Source organism: Podarcis gaigeae (genome assembly GCF_964106915.1).
Source record: "Podarcis gaigeae genome assembly, chromosome: 9".
NCBI classification, from domain to species: Eukaryota; Metazoa; Chordata; class Lepidosauria; order Squamata; family Lacertidae; genus Podarcis; species Podarcis gaigeae.
The window spans coordinates 76,108,664-76,127,398 of NC_139685.1; the positions used below are offsets into that span (position 1 = coordinate 76,108,664).

General features: G+C 47.4%; 1 protein-coding gene across 3 annotated transcripts in view; it reads right to left on the bottom strand.

Annotated features, from left to right (window-relative positions):
* ADAM33 (ADAM metallopeptidase domain 33) overlaps positions 1–7,532 on the bottom strand; it is a 94,252-nt gene extending 86,720 nt beyond the window's left edge. For 2 of the 3 annotated variants that reach the window (XR_014568342.1, XM_083756409.1), the window contains exon 1: positions 7,156–7,532. Coding sequence is in view for 2 of the 3 variants with exons in the window: in XM_083756409.1 (XP_083612535.1) it covers positions 7,156–7,288 (133 nt within the window). In the remaining variant the exon portion in view is untranslated. The remainder of the gene's footprint in view (positions 1–7,155) is intronic. The other variant, XM_083756408.1, reaches the window with a different exon arrangement.
* Positions 7,533–18,735: the final 11,203 nt, after the last annotated feature.

An 18,735-nucleotide genomic window follows, 5' to 3' on the forward strand; every position in this document is an offset into this window, starting at 1 on the left:
CCTGGAAACTATCTCATAAGGAGACAGTCCCTTTGTCCCCTCTTGGCTGGAGGCCAAGAGAGCATCTTTGGCTAAGCAGACTTCTTCGATGCATGTAGTCAAAAAGAGAGAGATGGCTGTCCTGCCCTGTGCTTTTGTCGTTACCTGCACAGGTGAGGCCACGCCCACCTCTAGTCACACGCAGAGGAAGTCTGTCCCAGCCCAGAAGGAAACAGGAAGTTTACCTGCTGGCTGGACAAACATTCCTCCCCATGTGTAAACATGTTCACTCTAGGAATGTTGTACTTGACTGCTCTTGTGTTTCACATCCCACAGTGACTGCTGTCCATGAAGCTCTGCCTGCATGAGCAGAGCCAGCAATGCATCTGAATGCCAAAGACTGGAAATCACAGGAATGGAGAGTTGCTTTTGGGCTTGGACCATGCTTGCTGAGAGCCAGTGTGGTGTAGTGGTTAAGAGCAGTGGACTCGTAATCTGGTGAACTGGGTTTGCGTCTCCGCTCCTCCACATGCAGCTGCTGGGTGACCTTGGGGCCAGTCACACTTCTCTGAAGTCTCTCAGCCCCACTCACCTCACAGAGTGTTTGTTGTGGGGGAGGAAGAGAAAGGAGAGTATTAGCAGCTTTGAGACTCCTTCAGGTAGTGATAAAGCGGGATATCAAATCCAAACTCTTCTTCTTCTTCCCATAATGTGCATTTGGTTGGCCGCAGAACAGGACCCTGGACTAGAAGGGCCATTGGCCTGATGCCTATCAGTGTTTTTAAAAAGAAAAAGTCTTCCTCTAATAACTCTCAGGAGTGTCTTGCCCAGAACATCAGGGCATCGCTCGGCACCTAAAAGACTACTGTCCATGAAGCTCTGCCTCTATAGTCAGAAGCAGCAATGCTGAGGGATGCAGGTGGTGCTGTGGTCTAAACCACTGAGCCTCTTGGGCTTGCCAGTCAAAAGGTCGGCAGTTCAATTCCCCTCGATGGAGGATGCAGCCTCATTTCAGGAAAAACTCAAATCAAATCAAACCTACCAGTTCGAAAGCACGCCAGTGCAAGTAGATACATAGATACCGTTGGCGAGAAGGTAAACAGTGTTTCCGTGCGCTCTGGTTTCCATCACAGTGTCCCGTCGTGCCAGAAGCAGTTTAGCCATGCTGGCCACGTATCCCAGAAAGCTGTCTGTGGACAAACACCAGATCCCTCAGCCTGAAAAATGAGATGAGCGCCACACCCCATAGTCGCCTTTGACTGGACTTAACCGTCCAGGGGTCCTTGACCTTTTACCTTACCTTCTGGAAACCACAGGAGGGGAGAGGGCTCTTGGGCTCGGATCCTGCTTGTGGGTTTCACACAGGTATCTGGTTGGCCACTGTGAGAACAGGATGCTGGACTAGAGGGGCCATTGGCCTGATCCAGTTACATGGCTTTTCTTAGGTTCCGGTGACTATACAGTCATACCTCGGGTTACAGAAGCTTCAGGTTGTGTTTTTTCAGGTTATGGACCATTGAAACCCAGAAGTACGGGTAAATCTGGGTTTTGACGGTCGCGCATGCGCAGAAGCGCTAAATCACGCTTTGTGCATGCGCAGAAGCACCAAATCGCAACCCGTGCATGCACACAACACGCCGCTGTGGGTTGCGAACGTGCATCTCGCACAGATCACGTTCGCAACCTGAGCATCCACTGTATCTAGTATTGATTAAGAATTTAGAATCATAGCATTGTAGAGTTGGATGGGACCCTGAGAATTATCTGGGGAGACCCAGCCAGATGGGCGGGGTACAAATAATAAATTATTATTATTATTATTATTATTATTATTATTATTATTATTATTATTATCTGGTTCAACCCCCTGCAATGCAGTTTTCCCGGACGGGGATCGAACCTGCAACCTTGCCGTGATCAGTGCCATGTTCTCAATAACTGAACTATCCAGGCTCATTTAGTCTGATTCATTTGCAGGTAAAGAAATGCACTTGCGACACACTTCATTATCGGCACCAAGCTCACCCTGCAGCTCCCCACAAATCGCTGATTGGAAGAGGAAAGGGGAAGCAGGGAAGAGGAGGAGAGAAAAGAGATCAGTCCAGCCTTTGCCAGTCTGGTCTCTTCCAGAAGTTTCGGACTACAACTCCCATCAGCCTCAGGGAGCACATACTGAAGGCTCGGGTAAGACAACAAACAGATCTCGTTCAAAAAGGAAGGGAAGAGGGAGAGGAGGCTCTTCCGAAACACCTGTTCATTCAGCATCCATCCTGCTTTGCTGGCACAAAGCTGATACAGTTGTTCCATTATATCCAGCCCTTACTGAGCATCTGTTCCGATTTCTGTGCAAGGGAGGTTTATATGACAATGAGCGTTTGTTTGGCTGTCATCTTAATTTCCTTGCAGTGTGCTGACACCGCTTCATAATAAGATTATAAGAACGTAAGGAGAGTCCACTGGATCAGGCCAATGGCACATAGAGACCAGCATCCTGTTCTCACAGGGGCCAACCTGTAGGAAAACCGCAAGCAGGATTCGAACACAAGAGCCTTCTGCCCTCCTGTGGTCTCCAGCAACTGGGGCTGAAACATCAGAGAAGGATTTCCATTTAAAGTGTTGTAAATTTAAACAGGGAAAACAGGTAGAGGAAAAACGGGGCTCCATGTCGCCATCTGGTGGCACGATGTTATATCGTACATACAACGCATAGACAGTAAATCACTTTTTCTTTACCAGTCTAGCTGAGTTCTGGGATTCAGACACACTGCTGCCTCTAACTGTGGCAATCCATAGCCCTCTCCTCCTTCCAGGTTCGTGGCCATCACTGCCTCTTGTGGCAGGGAGTTCCACCATTTAACTGTGCGCTGCAAGAATAAATTGGCCCAGTATACCTGAAGGGGCGTCTCCACCCCCATCATTCAGCCGAGGGCCTTCTGGCGGTTCCCTCCCTGCAAGAAGCGAAGTTACAGGGAACCAGACAGAGGGCCTTCTCGGTGGTGGCGCACGCCCTGTGGAATGCCCTCCCACCAGATGTCAAGGAAATAAACAACTACCTGACTTTGAGAAGACATCTGAAGGCAGCCCTGTTTAGGGAAGTTTTTAATGTCTGATGTTTTATTGTATTTTTAATATTTTGTAGGAAGCCGCCCAGAGTGGCTGGGGAAACCTAGCCGGATGAGTGGGGTACAAATAAATTGTTGTTGTTGTTGTCCTGAATCTTCCAATATTTAGCTTCATTGAGTGTCCAGGAGTTCTGGCACTGTGTGAGAGGTAGGAAAGTTGTTTTATTTTTTAATTTTATTTAACATTGTTACAAAATATTGCAAATACATACGTACATATATATTTCAGATATGCACACATATATATAAAAAGAAAAAAGAAAAAAGGAAGAAAAGAAAAAAAGAAAAAGAAAAAATAAAGAGAAAAAGAAGGAGAAGAAAAGTTGGAAGAGTTTCTTCCAAATTTATTGTACAAATATCTCAATAATAAAACTCCAGCAAAGCTCCCTGCCCAGTTTTGCATGTCCACAGATCTAAGCAACTTCCCTGTCCAACATCACAAAGACAGAGAGGAAAACTCTGGGAGGACAGACACTTCTGAATCTGTCCCAGACTAGACCATATAGAGTCATAATGGAGCGTAACTAAACTCTGGCAGTCCCAAGCCAGAAGTAAGGAATTTCCCCCAGAAACACATCTACAGAAGCTGAAACCTCAGCAGCTGCAGAGCATCACAGCCAACAAGGCACACCACCGCATGGGCACCTGTCGTCGTCCCCCGAGAACACCAAATGTTCTTCGCATAAGAACTGGCCCAAACCACATTTGCACCACATGCTTAAAGCGGCATGGTACCACTTTAAACAGTTGTGGTTCCCACTTCCGCATACTGGGAGCTGTGGTTTCCTAAGGGTGCTAAGAGTTGATAAGAGACCTCCCCCCCCCCCCCAGAGAACTAGAGTTCCCAGAACTCCCTGGGAAAGGGGGTTGATTGTTAAAACACTCTGGGAACCGGCACCCTTAACAAACTATAGCTCCCAAAGTGACATAAGAGAAGTCGCTGGATCAGGCCAGTTTGCCCATCTAGTTCTAGTCCAGTAACCTGTTCTCATGGTGGCCAGGCAGATGAGCCCCATTACCCTTTTACCTTACCTGCCTGCAGGAAACCCACAAGCAGGATTCGACCACAAGGGCACTCTGCAAATCTGTGATTTCCAGGTGTTCAGAAGCATCGCTGCCTCATGGCTAATAGCTATCATCCAGATTCTGCTTAAAGTGATAATGTTGTACTTTAGATGAACCGTGTGAATGTGCCAAGTGTTAGAAAACTCAGATATATAAGCTAAGCCCTGAGTGGCTCTTTAAACCAGGATTACAGCTGCGAAAACGGAATGCCAAGTTGTCAGTTTAGGGCCAGGAGGCTCGAAAGGTGTATTTTTCAGTACAACTTTTGGCTTCCCGAAAATTAATTGTGACTGTGCAGATAAAATATAACGGATAGAATTCTTCAGGAAGTGTTGCTAGTATGTGGGAACAGTCAAGATCCAAGGATCCCCAGTCATGTGCCTCCAGATGGTGGAAACATCGGGTGCCATCCTGTCACCCGGTCATCTTCACTTGGTCACAAGAGGTTAATAGGTAATGGTAAAGGTACCCCTGCCCGTACGGGCCAGTCTTGACAGACTCTGGGGTTGTGCGCCCATCTCACTCAAGAGGCCAGGGGCCAGCGCTGTCCGGAGACACTTCCGGGTCACGTGGCCAGCGTGACAAAGCTGCATCTGGCGAGCCAGAGCCGCACACAGAAACGCCGTTTACCTTCCCGCTGGTAAACGGTCCCTATTTATCTACTTGCACCCGGAGGTGCTTTCGAACTGCTAGGTTGGCAGGCCAAGAGGTTAATAGCCAGGTGCAAAATGCATCTGGCACCTGGTGCATTTTGAACGCTGAATGTGCCCCTGGTGTTTTCCCTCTTTGGGCTAATCCTTCCTCCGAGCTGTTCCCACTGACAAATCCTTATACAAAATGGAACTCTGGAGAACCGCTATCCAAAATTGGACCCGGGTTCTGTTTGTGGGCTTCCCATTGTGGCACCCCCTTGATCACTGTAAGAACACTGTGTCCAGGGCATCTGTCTCCCAGCTCCATCTGGTACGCAGGCTGAGACCCTCCCTGTCCGCAGACTGTCTCGCCAGAGTGGTACATGCTCTGGTTATCTCCCGCTTGGACTACTGCAATGCGCTCTACATGGGGCTACCTTTGAAGGTGACCCGGAAACTACAACTAATCCAGAATGCGGCAGCTAGACTGGTGACTGGGAGCGGCTGCGAAGACCATATAACACCTGTCTTAAAAGACCTACATTGGCCCACACTACATTTCCAGGCACAATTCAAAGTGTTAGTGCTGATCTTTAAAGCCCTAAATGGCCTCGGCCCAGTATATCTGAAGGAGTATCTCCACCCTCATCGTTCTGCCCGGACACTGAGGTCCACCCTCCAAGGGCCTTCTGGTGGTTCCCTCCCTGTGAGAAGTGAGGTTACAGGGAACCAGGCAGAGGGCCTTCTCGGTGGTGGCGCCCGCCTGTGGAACACCCTCCCATCAGATGTGAAGGAAATAAACAACTACCTGACTTTTAGAAGACATCTGAAGGCAGCCGTGTACGGGGAAGTTTTTAATGTTTTATCATGTTTTTAATATTCTGTTGGGAGCCGCCCAGAGTGGCTGGGGAGACCCGGCCAGATGGGTGGGGTATAAGTAATAAATTGTTGTTGTTGCTGCTGCTGTTGTTGTTAGACAGTGCTGGACTAGAATGGCCCCCTTTGGCCTCATCCAGCAGCCAAGCTTTTCTCTGGTTCTTATGCACCACCTTCTGCCATCATTCAAGCCACCCAATCCGCCAACGGGCACAGAGAGGCAACCAATTCTCCAATGCACCTCCGAGTGGAGGGGATCCCCAGACAAACTTAAATTGCACCAGACCAAACAATGGAGCTACTCCTAATTCATGAGCACATAGGAGTGTGGGTACATTTCAAGGCTCCCAGCAAAAATTGCCAAAGTTTTGTCTAAACTCTTAAAACACGGCACCCAAACTTGAAGCCAGGTGGTGAATGGGACTGATTCTGCACACTGGTGATTTGGGGTGTCATTCCTTCCTGCTAGCTGTTCGTAGTGCCCAGATACAGAGGTGGGGGCCTCTCCAGATGAGGGCCTCCAGTAAGTGAAGTTTTCTCTCCAAACCCAGAAATAGCCCCTCACCAGATCCATCTGGATGGTTAGCCTTGGTGAAGACTTGACGTTTTCATCCCCAAAAAAGTTTTTGAGTTTCTGCTGAAATGAGGCTGCATTTTAACGTTGTATTTTAATCTTGTTTTTAAAGTTGTATTTCAATCAATTGTTTTATATCTGCTGCTAGCCGCCCTGAGCCCGGTCATGGCTGGGGAGGGTGGGGTATAAATAAAATTTATTATTATTATTTATTATTATCATCTGCACCCAGCATCTCCTAAGAGCCACACCTTGAGTTCTCTCTCCTCTCGCCCACCAGGTATCAACGTGAGTGGCCCCCACCCCATTAGCCAGGAACACTCTCCCTACAGAATCCAGGGGTCTCTCTGCCCCCTCTCTCCAAAAACATACAGACCTGTTAAGCCTTCCTCCTGTGCTCACATTCACCCCAAAGAGCTCCTATCCGTCCAAACTCAGATGTCGGGGTGAGGGGTGCCTATTCATCCCAAATCCCTCAATCTCACACCCCAACCCCGCCACAAAACGAAACAAAACAAGAGCGAAGACCTGTTTCTATGCCCAGCCAGGAAGACTCACCCTGCACAGCCAACACCCCGGAAAAAACCCACATGCCCCAAATTATCCCTTAATATGACGGATCCATAATCCCAACGCGCAACGGCAGCGTGGAAGCTCGTTCTTTCGCCCCCTCCCAGATGCCAGGGTGAGGGGCACCCGCTCCCCCACAACCAGAAATCTCTCGGCTCTCTTCTTTCTCCTCCAGCCTCGGCTAAACGTTGCCCTTTTAAGCCACCAGCGCCTGCTAACCTTCTCCTACCGCGGAGACAACCGGCTGAAATCCCCCCTTTCTTTAACCGGGGTGGGGAAGGAAGAGGGGGAAACCCCATACTAACCCCCCAATCCAGCCACCAGCTGTTCTTTTTACCTTGCACTTTGGAGATGTCAACGTTGCTGGAGAGAAGAAGCAGCAGAGGGAGCGTGGAGAGAAAGCGCTGCCCGCTAAAAAGACCCCGGAGCGCCCCGCGCGCCCAGCTCCGTCTCTGCGCTCCCGTCTCCATGCCAGACGGCTCCCCGGTCCGTCTCCTTCGAGCCTCTCCTGCCCTCTCAACTCTCTTCCTCTCCTTCCCTCCGCTCAGTCATCACATCCCTCTCTCTGCTGCCCTCTCGCTCCCCTCTTCCCCTCCTGCAGAATCCTCTCTCTCTCTCGCGCGCGCGCTCTCTGGTTTGGTCTCTCCAGCTCGGAGTTCCTTGGCTGCCGACTCTAATGAGAACCACATGGGCTGGGAAGAGCCCACCTCGCTTGGAGGAGCCCTCCTCCTCCTCCTCGCCTGCCCCAACAACCCCACCCTGCAAGGAGATCTCAGCTCCGGGATCCTTTCTCTCCCTTGCAGACGCAGGCGTGCGCTTTCCAAGAACGCGCGCATGGCCAGGCGCACGCAGGCAACACCCTGGTCCCCGCGAAGTCCGACGCGCCCCGGCGATCTTGGCAGGACAAAAGTTCAAAGCGAAGGTGGCCAAAGCTCTGGGATATAGACAGGCAGCTGTTGCAAAGCGCAGACAGCTCTGGCACAGCCCCAGAAGCAGCTGCGAAACGCCGGGTCTCAGGGCGCGAACCCACACATGCCCCAAGGCCCGACATATTTAACAAATCAATAGGCTGTTTGTTTCTCCTGTTCCGTTTTGTTTTTGAAAGCCTCCATGCAGCGTGGCGTAAGGGGCCCGCGTGAGGGTGGCTGTTTGTGCAGCCCTGCCACTACAAAGCCCATGATCCAGCGCCAGCACCAACCGAAACATAATAAAAACCCACCCTCTGAGCTCGCACAGAGTTCTTTTCTCTCGTCTGGTCCCTAGCTAGCAGAAGGACAAGGCTTCCGGAATAAACTAAGCCAGCGATTGTCATCCTCCCCCTGCAAAAAAAACACATTCCTAAATTTACATTTTGGACACAGTTCAATATAAAGCAAAACTGCATTCAATGTCTCTAGGACTGAATGGACTTAAGCATGCCTAATTCTGCTTTTTGTATTTAAAGTTTGCACTTGAGATAACTTGGTACAATTGAATGAGTTTGGTTTTCTTGCCACCCTAAGCAACAAAGAAGGGAAGTAAAATCAAGCTTAGCTCTATTTGTTGTATGTATATCCCACCTTTTCCCCAATAATCTCAAGGTGTCTTCCATGGTTTTCTCTCCCTCACCCTCATTTAATCCACAGAACAACCCTGTAAGGTAGGGTAGGATTAGAGACAATGACTGTTGCATGGTCACCCAGTGAACTTACCGTAATGGCCAAGCAGGGATTTGAAACCTGTTCTCCTAGGCCAGGGGCAGCAAACTTTTTCAGCAGGGGGCCGGTCCACTGTCCTTCAGACCTTGTGGGGGGCCGGTCTTTATTTTGAGGGGGGGGGATGAACGAATTCAGACCTTGTGGGGGGCCCGATTATATTTTGAGGGGGGGAAATGAACAAATTCCTATGCCCCTTAAATAACCCAGAGATGCATTTTAAATAAAAGGACACATTCTACTCATGTAAAAACACGCTGATTCCTGGACCGTCCGTGGGCTGGATTGAGAAGGTGATTGGGCTGGATCCGGCCCCTTAGTTTGCCTATCCATAGCATAGGCAGTGGTTAGAGCAGGCATAGGCAAATGTGGCCCTCCAGATGTTTTGAGACTACAACTCCCATCATCCCTGACCACTGGTCCTGTTAGCTGGGGATGATGGGAGTTGTAGTCCCAAAACATCTGGAGGGCCGCATTTGCCTATGCCTGGGTTAGAGCATTAACCGTTACACCATACTGCCACTTATAAAACCAGATGTAATAAACTGATACATTTAACCTAATAAGCTAATACGGACTCCCACAAGAGGCTCTTCTTCCTTGAAGGTATTTAAGCAGAGACCGGATGGCCAATTGTCACATACAGTTGTACCTTGGTTCTTGAACAGAATGCATTTCGGGAGTCCGTTCGACTTCTGGAACCGTTTGAAAATCAAGGCGTGGCTTCCGGATGCTCCTGCCGCCAATCGGAAGCCACGCCGGACGTTCAGCTTCCCAAAATCGTTCAAAAACTGGAACACTCCCCAGTTTCGATTGTTCGGGAGCCAAATTGTTTGGGAGCCGAGGCATTTGAGATCCAAGGTACGACTGTATGATTTAGTTGAGATTCCTGCATTACCGAGGGTTGGACTAGATGACCCTCAGGGTCCCTCCCAACAACTCTACAATTCCATGATTCTATCCTGCTTTTCATAAACATGAGGCCACATCCACACCATAAATTTCAAGCAGTCTTAAACACCGCTTTTAACATCCATGTGTGTTCCCTCAAAGAATCAGGGGAACTGTAGTTTGTTATGGTGCAGCCGTGTGAGGGGCCTCCGAAGGACACTCTGCCTCCTTAGCAAACTACAGTTCCCATGATGCTTTGAGGGAAGCCATGACTCTTAAAAAAGCCGTGACTTTAAATGTGAAATATACTCAGAGTCGAGAGTGGATTTCATGCTCTTTATTCAGCTCATAGTGGTGAGGAGGGAATGAATGTCCCCTCAAAGTATCTGCTTTATATACATTATTCACACAATGGGCTGCACGTGATTGGCTAATTCCAGAATTCTCCTGTAGGCCAATCACTTCTATCTGGAGCTGGATTGGGTGGCTCCTGCCGACCAATCATACTGCTGCATTGTTCTAGGACCAATCAGACTGCTGCATTCTGAATCCTATTGTTCTAGGACCAATCAGACTGCTGCATTTTGGATCCTATTGTTCTAAGACCAATCAGACTGCTGCAGTTTGGATCCTATTCAACTCAGTACATAACAAAATGCTTGGTGTGAGTGTGGCCCTGATGGGTTACTGGTAAAACGACAGGATTTTTAAATTAAAAAAACACAGCCTAATAAAATCATTAAACTTTCCAGAAACAGTTGAAGATATTTTTGTTCTCTCAGGCTTTCCCAGCTGGGTAAATGGGTCTTCATGACGAATATCCGCTTGTTAGCGTTTCAGTTTTGCTTCTGGTGTATTGCTTGTTTGTTTATGTGTGTGTACTTAACAGTTTTTAATTATCTCATGTACAAATCACCTTGAAACGGCGGTTTAGAAGGTAAATATTATTACTAATATTATTACAGATAATGCTTTATTATTATTACCACTAAATAAATATTATTGTGAAGTAAAAATATGATTACTAAGCATGCCTTATTATTACTAAGACAATAATATTGTTATTAAGTGTAATAATCCTAATAACAACATTGCAATGCCTCATTTTTTTTGCTCTTTCTCTGTTGTGGAGAAAGGTTTGATTGCGTGAGCTTTGAACTCAGCACTGGCCTTCCCCCTGGAAAAGATTTAGAGCAGAATTTAAACCAAAATTCGGTGTTCCACTGGGTTTTCTGACGATGTGCCTCAGCTCTGAAGCTTTCGCGAACGAGCATCATGGATCCTTGCAATATCCTTATTCTTGCAATGCCGTTTGGATCTTCCCATGCCGATTCGCCTCCTTTTCCCACGATCATTTAACCTTCGGGAAGCAAGACCTTTTTGCTTCTCATGCTATCTTAACCCTTGCTCTGCTGCAGCCCTGAACGGAAAGCGTAAGGCATCAAGTGTTCAGGCCGACGAAGAACCAGTAATAGGGACTGGTCCATGGGGGCGAGGGGGGCACTGCCTTACCAACCCCCATCTGCCCACAGCCAGTTCCACCTGCCCGCTTTCCTCCCTAAAATCAGCCAGGGTAGGACTCTGCCCATCACTGGCTCTTGGTCTACTTATTGCTGGCCTCCAAGCCTTCTGCCCTAGTAGTCTCAATGGGTACCAGCCACAGTCATTAAGACTACAAATCCCATGGTGCTGTGTGGCTGCACTACAAACATGCGTGCACACAGACACATTAAATAAGTTGCCGTTCTTGTTATTAAACATACCAAGAAAAAAGCACACCAAGAACTCAGGCCAATGTAAGTTTCAGTAGTGGGAGTGGTCCCTACTTGAAAAATCAAGAGTCAATTATAACAAAAACTAATCCATTCAAACGTTTGTATTCTGACAAGGATTACAAACTCAAATAGAGATTACAAACTCTAACAGGGATTACAAACTCAAACTCATAAGAATATGTATAACACAATAATTTGTTACAGAATTAGAAATAAGAGTTAGAAATCACTAACATGATCTTTTTTTTAAAGAATATTTATTAAAGTTTTCAATAGTAATACAATAAAAAGAAAAAAGAAAGAAAATAACAAAAATACAAAAATAAAAATATTTAAAAACACATAAAGTTTCCATTACTTATTTTTCATTAACTTATTTCCCAGACCTCCTCATACCTCCCTTTTTTGTATTCCAATTCAAATTGTTAGTTCAGCAAATCCTTATAAATTTTAACCTATTTCTAACCCTTCTTCCCCCGCCCCCCATATTCTCTTAAAGCATTACAGCTGGAAACCACTTAATTTCTATCCAACATTCACTAACATGATCTTTGCCCATAAACTCTTATTTCTAATTCTGTAACAAATTAGCTCAGTTTCACCAGCAACAAGGACTCGTCTGCTCTTCCTTGCCCTTAAGTAGCAACAGGCTGGGGGGTTGGGGGGGAGTTATGAACATGTATTCTTCCATTTCCCCCTCCAAAGCAGGCCAGGGCATAGATGCACAAAATTACATTTCCCCTTAGAAAGGGGCTGCATATGCCAATACCATGTTTAAAAAGGTAAAGGGACCCCTAACCATTAGGTCCAGTCGTGGCCGACTCTGGGGTTGTGGCGCTCGTCTCGCTTTATTGGCCAAGGGAGCCAGCGTACAGCTTCCGGGTCATGTGGGCAGCAAGACTGTGCCACTTCTGATGAACCAGAGCAGCGCACGGAAACACTGTTTACCTTCCCGCCGGAGCGGTACCTATTTATCTACTTGCACTTTGACTTGCTTTCGAACTACTAGGTTGGCAGGAGCTGGGACAGAGCAACGGGAGCTCACTCCGTTGTGGGGATTCGAACCGCTGACCTTCTGATCGGCAAGCCCTAGGCTCAGTGGTTTAGACCGCAGCGCCACCCGCATCCCCATCACAGCTTTATGATGGGGCAAAAACATAAATTCCAGGAGTTTTGCTTTCTGAAGGGAACATGATACTTCTGGTTCCTCAGTAGGTTTCAGCACCCTCAGAAAAAGCAATTCCTGGGATACATTGGGGGTAAATGAGGAAAGCAACAATGTATTATAGTTTGTTCTAAAGGCTGGTATCAAAGCCTGTGATTTTAATTAAGTCCACAATGCCGGGTAGCAGACTTTTCTTAAGGATTGCAGTCTGAACCTTCTACTTCTTCCTAATAGCTGAAGTACTTTATGGACAAATGGTTATGTTCATAGGGGCCAGCAACAGCAGTTTGACTGGCTAAATCAGCTGTGGGGAACATTTGACTCTCCAGATGTTGCTAAACTCCAACTCCCTTCATCCCTGGCTATGTTCAGCAACATCGGGAGGGTCAAAGATTCCCCACACTTGGACTAACCCCCACTCCCAAGTGTTAGTAGCTATCAAAAACCCTCTCCTCCATCAATATCTCCAATCCTCTTTTAAAGAAAGAACATAATTTATTCCCACAAATAATGGGGGGGGGGGAGAGTACCCTTTACTCTCCCATTCTTTTCAAGCCACCTCTATTTCTTGCTCCTTCGCTGTCTTTCTCTTTTCCTAAAATCTCCTGAATTTCCTTCTTTCTATTTTTTCATCACTTCCTGCCTGCCTCTTTCTCTGCCGTCTCTTCTTCGTGTTCTTTCAGTTGCAAAAATTTCTGGGGGCGGCCAAAGCTGCTGTACTTCTGCAGAAGGGGAAGGGAAGCTTAAAATACATCCTGGCCACTCCCCCCCCATCTCTCCCCCCCCCCTAAAAGCGGTACCTCGGGTTAAGAACTTAATTCATTCCGGAGGTCCGTTCTTAACCTGAAACTGTTCTTAACCTGAAGCACCACTTTAGCTAATGGGGCCTCCTGCTGCTGCCACACCACCAGAGCACAATTTCTGTTCTCATCCAGAAGCAAAGTTCTTAACCTGAGGTACTATTTCTGGGTTAGTGGAGTCTGTAACCTGAAGTGTATGTAACCTGAAGTGTATGTAACCCGAGGTACCACTTTATATAGAAATGAGCAAACCAGTGATATTTTAGGGAGCAGGCTAGCAGACGGGGCCTATTACTTATATCATAGGAGCCTACACAACACAAAACACTGTTGTTGTATGTAGGTTTTATTTTATTTGTTTTTTATCTTATATTCTGGAAATGTCTGTAACCTGAAAAGTTTGTAACCTGAAGCGTATGTAACCTGAAGTGTCTGTTACCCGAGGTACCACTGTATGTGATTCCTGCACCCTGGGTCAAAGTCCTGCTCCGTGCCTCTCCCAGCTGGTGCCAGGGGGTGTGTACGTCTAGAAGAGGTTTCAGGAAGCATTTAAACCAGTGCCCTATTTTCCTTCCCAAGTATGCCGTCCAAAAAACACACATCGCCCTTGCCAGCTCCTTTCTTGCCACAAGCAAGCCGACCTCTCAGGCGGGGTTGCAATTCTTCCTTCCTCGCAAACCATCATTATCATCATCTCTTTATTGCAGTCACTGGACCAGAAATAAACGAACACGCCACCACAAAACCTTAAATGCAAAAAAGGGGGCAAGTGCTAATGTAGAAACAAGCAGCCTGAGTTATTATCTACCGTTTTTTGCTGAGAGATGGAGAATGGAAAAGCAGTTCGTACCACACAGCCCCACCCATTTCCTGAGCCGATACACTGATGGTCAGAACAGTGATTCAGCGGCTGTTGCAATGATCTCATCTCACTGTACAAAAAAAAAGTGTATGGAGCACTCAGCAGGATCAGACCCAAACAGTTGGTCTGCCCGGCCCACCCAGTATCCTGTTTCCAACCCAGTGGAACAGATGCCTCTGGGAAGCTCATCACACATGCGGATTTCTCGGCACCAGATCTGGGATCAGCACAAAGAACCAGACCTTTGCACACACACACACACACACACACACACACACACACACACAAAAGCCACAAGGAACAAGAACACTACACTGCTCTGGTTAACTGGTCGAGAAGAGGCCGCAACCATTGGCTCAGAGCTCTTAAGAAGCACCCACCCATTGTGAAAGGGCAGGAAAATTGCCCCAGCATGCATGGGTAAATCCAGTGCTATTTTTCTTTACAAAAATGTTTGAGGGTACCCTCATTTTGACTGAAGAAAAATCACAGTTTTATAGTTCATATTGGGAAAAATAAATACAGTAAAGGGTCAAAAGTATGCTGTCTAGGTTTGTCATTGCTTTTCTTGGGAGAAAAGCAATGACAAACCTAGACAGCATCTTAAAAAGCAGAGACATCACCTTGCCAACAAAGGTCTGTATAGTTAAAGCTATGGTTTTCCCAGTAGTGATGTATGGAAGTGAGATCTGGACCATAAAGAAGGCTGATCGCCGAAGAATTGATGCTTTTGAATTCTGGTGCTGGAGGAGACCCTTGAGAGTCCCATGGACTGCAAGAAGATCAAACGCATCCATTCTTAAGGAAATCAGCCCTGAGTGCTCACTGGAAGGACAGATCCTGAAGCCGAGGCTCCAATACTTTGGCCACCTCATGAGAAGAGAAGACTCCCTGGAAAAGACCCTGATGTTGGGAAAGATGGAGGGCCCAAGGAGAAGGGGACGACAGAGGACGAGATGGTGGGACAGTGTTTTCGAAGCTACCAGCATGAGTTTGACCAAACTGCGGGAGGCAGTGGAAGACAGGAGTGCCTGGCGTGCTCTGGTCCATGGGGTCACGAAGAGTCGGACACGACTAAACGACTAAACAACAACAACAAAGATTCCCAAAATGTTTAGGGGTATGTGTACCCCCAGAAAAAAAACACTGGGTAAATCATGTACAGTTGTACCTTGGCTCCTGAACACCTTGGGAGTCGAATGTTCCAGCTCCTGAACGATCGAAAACCGGACATTTGAACGTTCTTTTGGAAGCCAAATGTCTGACGGGGCTTCCAATTGGCTGCAGGACCTTCCTGCAGCCAATCAGAAGCCGTGCTTTTGTTTCCATATGTTTCAGAAGTCGAACAGACTACCGGAACGGATTCCGTTCGACTTCCGAGGTACAACTGTACTAATTTTTGTTTCCCGTTAACTGAGCTGATGGACCGAACGATGGAGAGACTTGTGATTCCTGGTGGGGGAATCAAGCCATGTTTACCTTGCCAAGGAGAGAAAGGAGATTAGCAGACAGCAAGTTTAGCAGCTTCGCCGAGAGCGAGAAATGTCAAGATGTACGGAATTGCACAGTGTGCCTTCCCAGATCTATTTATTTGCTGGGCTTGTACATTTGCACGTTCCCAGTTTTCCGTTCAATTCATTTTTCTCAGGTGCAGTTCCAGCCAATATTCACAAAGGCCCGAAAGCTGCCAAAACCTCACATTCTTCTGTTTGGCGTTTCCGCTGTGATATTTCACACCGCCGGTGGGAAGGTTCTCCTTCAAAGCCCAAGTGGTTTCCTAGGCACGTTTACCTGGGAAAGAGCCCCATTTGCAAGCCTCACATCTGCACCCTTCTACACATTTCTTGGTGTCGCTCCCTTGTTTTGATTTTCACAGAGGCCCTCTGGCAGTTCCTTCCCTGCGAGAAGTGAAGCTACAGGGAACCAGGCAGAGGGCCTTCTTGGTAGTGGTGCCTGCCCTGTGGAACGCCCTCCCGCCAGATGTCAAGGAAATAACTATCTGACTTTCAAAATACACCTGAAGGCAGGGCTGTACAGGGAGGTTTTCGATGCCGCACTGTGTTTTAATTTCCTGAGAGCTGCCCAGAGTGGCTGGGGCAACTCCATCAGATGGGTGGCTAAATCATCATCATCATCATCATCATCATCATAATGGCATTTATATCTCACCCTCTTTCTCCAAGATGGCATACATTGTTTCCCCCCTCCTCCTTTCATTCCCACAATAACTTTGTGAGGTACGATAGGTTGAGAGTGAACAACTGGCCCAAAGTCCCTCCGTGGGCTTCAGTTTAAAGAATTAAGATGCTTAATCTTTGTTCAATTAAAAAGCACACAGCATCTAGTGTCGTGCATTACGATTGCCACCAGAGACAGACAAATCATTAAGCGATCCACCCGGTTTTTCTGACGGAAAAGAAGTTACTAATAAATATTAATAATAATAATAATAATAATAATAATAATAATAATAATAATAATAATAATAATACTTTATTATTTATACCCCACCCATCTGGCTGGGATTCCCCAGCCACTTTGGGCGGCTTCCAACCAAATATTAAAAACATGATACAGCATTAAACATTAAAAGCTTCCCTGAACAGGGCTGCCTTCAGATGTCTTCTAAAAGTCAGATAGTTGTTTATTTCTTTGACATCTGATGGGAGGCGTTCCTGTTGAATGGTTTCTTTAAATGTAAAGGTTCATCATTGTTCCACCCGATGTGTATGTCTTTAAGGGGCCAGAGCAAGATAACGAGACCCAGCTTTACAGCTGTGAAACACAGCAGGTGCTGCTGAGTTGCATTGATTAAGGTGTGTCAGCATTTGGATGTAGTATATAAGGAGCAGCACATAGCTCTCCCATTACCCTGGGGGATGGGTTGGTGGTTGGGTCTGGTTTGTTGTTAATGTATTTAGTGTAAAAGGAGTTTTTGTTTTTGTAATTAAAACCTTGTTTAAGTTATTTTTGAGTCCCTTTTTAATGCATGGTCTCCCCAGCAAGCTCTCTGCAGCGCTACCATACTGCAAATAGCCAACAGTTCCACAGGGCAGGCGCCACTACCGAGAAGGCCCTCTGTCTGGTTCCCTGTAACCTCATTTATCGCAAGGAGGGAACCGCCAGAAGGCCCTTGGCGCTGGACCTCGGGGTCCAGGTTGAAGGATGGGGTGAAGACGCTCCTTCAGGTATACTGGACCAAGGCCATTTAGGGCTTTAAAGGTCGACACCAGCACTTTGAATTGTGCTCGGAAACATACTGGAAGTCAGTGTAGGTCTTTCAAGACCGGAGTTATATGGTCTCAGCGGCCACTCCCAGTCACCAGTCTAGCTGTCACATTCTGGATTAGTTGCAGTTTCCGGGTCACCTTCACAGGTAGCCCCATGTAGAGCGCATTGCAGTAGTCCAAGAGGGAGATAACTTAAGAGAACCACTGCTCAAGATGCAGTCTTAGATATCTCCTGGCTCCTGCCCATAAGAGCTAGAAATCAGATATTTTAAAAAATAGAACAAAAGGAATATTAAAAAGATTTTGCAAGGTCCTAAATTTTGCTGAAGCCAAACCCCATGCATGTGTTGTGTAGCACATAAGCCATTTGGGGAGATTTAGGAGGTGGGAAGGGACGCGGGTGGCGCTGTGGGTAAAACCTCAGTGCCTAGGGCTTGCCGATCACATGGTTGGCGGTTCGAATCCCTGCAGCGGGGTGAGCTCCCGTCTTTCGGTCCCAGCGCCTGCCAACCTAGCAGTTCGAAAGCACCCCCAGGTGCAAGTAGATAAATAGGGACCGCTTTATAGCGGGCAGGTAAACGGCGTTTCCGTGTGCTGAGCTGGTGCTGGCTCGCCAGAGCAGCTTCATCACGCTGGCCACGTGACCCAGAAATGTCTTCGGACAGCGCTGGCCCCCGGCCTCTTAAGTGAGATGGGTGCACAACCCTAGAGTCGGACACGACTGGCCCGTACAGGCAGGGGTACCTTTACCTTTACCTTTAGGAGGTGGGAAGAGCAGCAGAGATGGATGTGTGCAGTCTCCCATATCACCACTTTAAGGGCCACAGAAAGGTCTGATAGAAAATTCAATTATTTTTTGTTGCTTCTCAGGGCAGAAGTTACCCTTTCACGCTTTCTCTCAATCCCACACTCGGAAGTGGACATCCTGCAACTATGATGAAAAACAGCAGCAGCTAGAGAATGGAAAGAGGGATGATGCAGATGAAAAGAAGAAACACTGACATATTTTCAGAAAACTGGTGAGTCAGTGGCTCATCACCACCCGGAAGGGAAGTGGTTATCTCCACAAAAGAGTTCAATTTCATCTGCAGGCCGGGTTTTGAAATAGCTGCATAAGCTGTTGATGATACAGCTATAGACTCATTTAGGGTGCAGGCATTTCACAGAAAGACCCCAGGTAGCAGATACCTGCAAGCAGAGCTAACGGAAGGAGAATTCAGTGGTTACCTGAGAATGTGTGCCCACTTGCTCCTGAGACAGGTTCAAGGCCCTTGTACGTTTCTGAGCACAATTCAAAGTGTTGGTGCTGACCTTTAAAGCCCTAAATGGCCTCGGTCCTGTATATCTGAAGGAGCGTCTCCACCCCCATCGTTCAGCCCAGACACTGAGGTCCAGCGCTGAGGGCCTTCTGGTGGTCGTCCCCCCCCCCCCCCGTGAGAAGCCAAGTTACAGGGAACCAGGCAGAGGGCCTTCTCGGTGGTGGCACATGCCCTGTGGAAC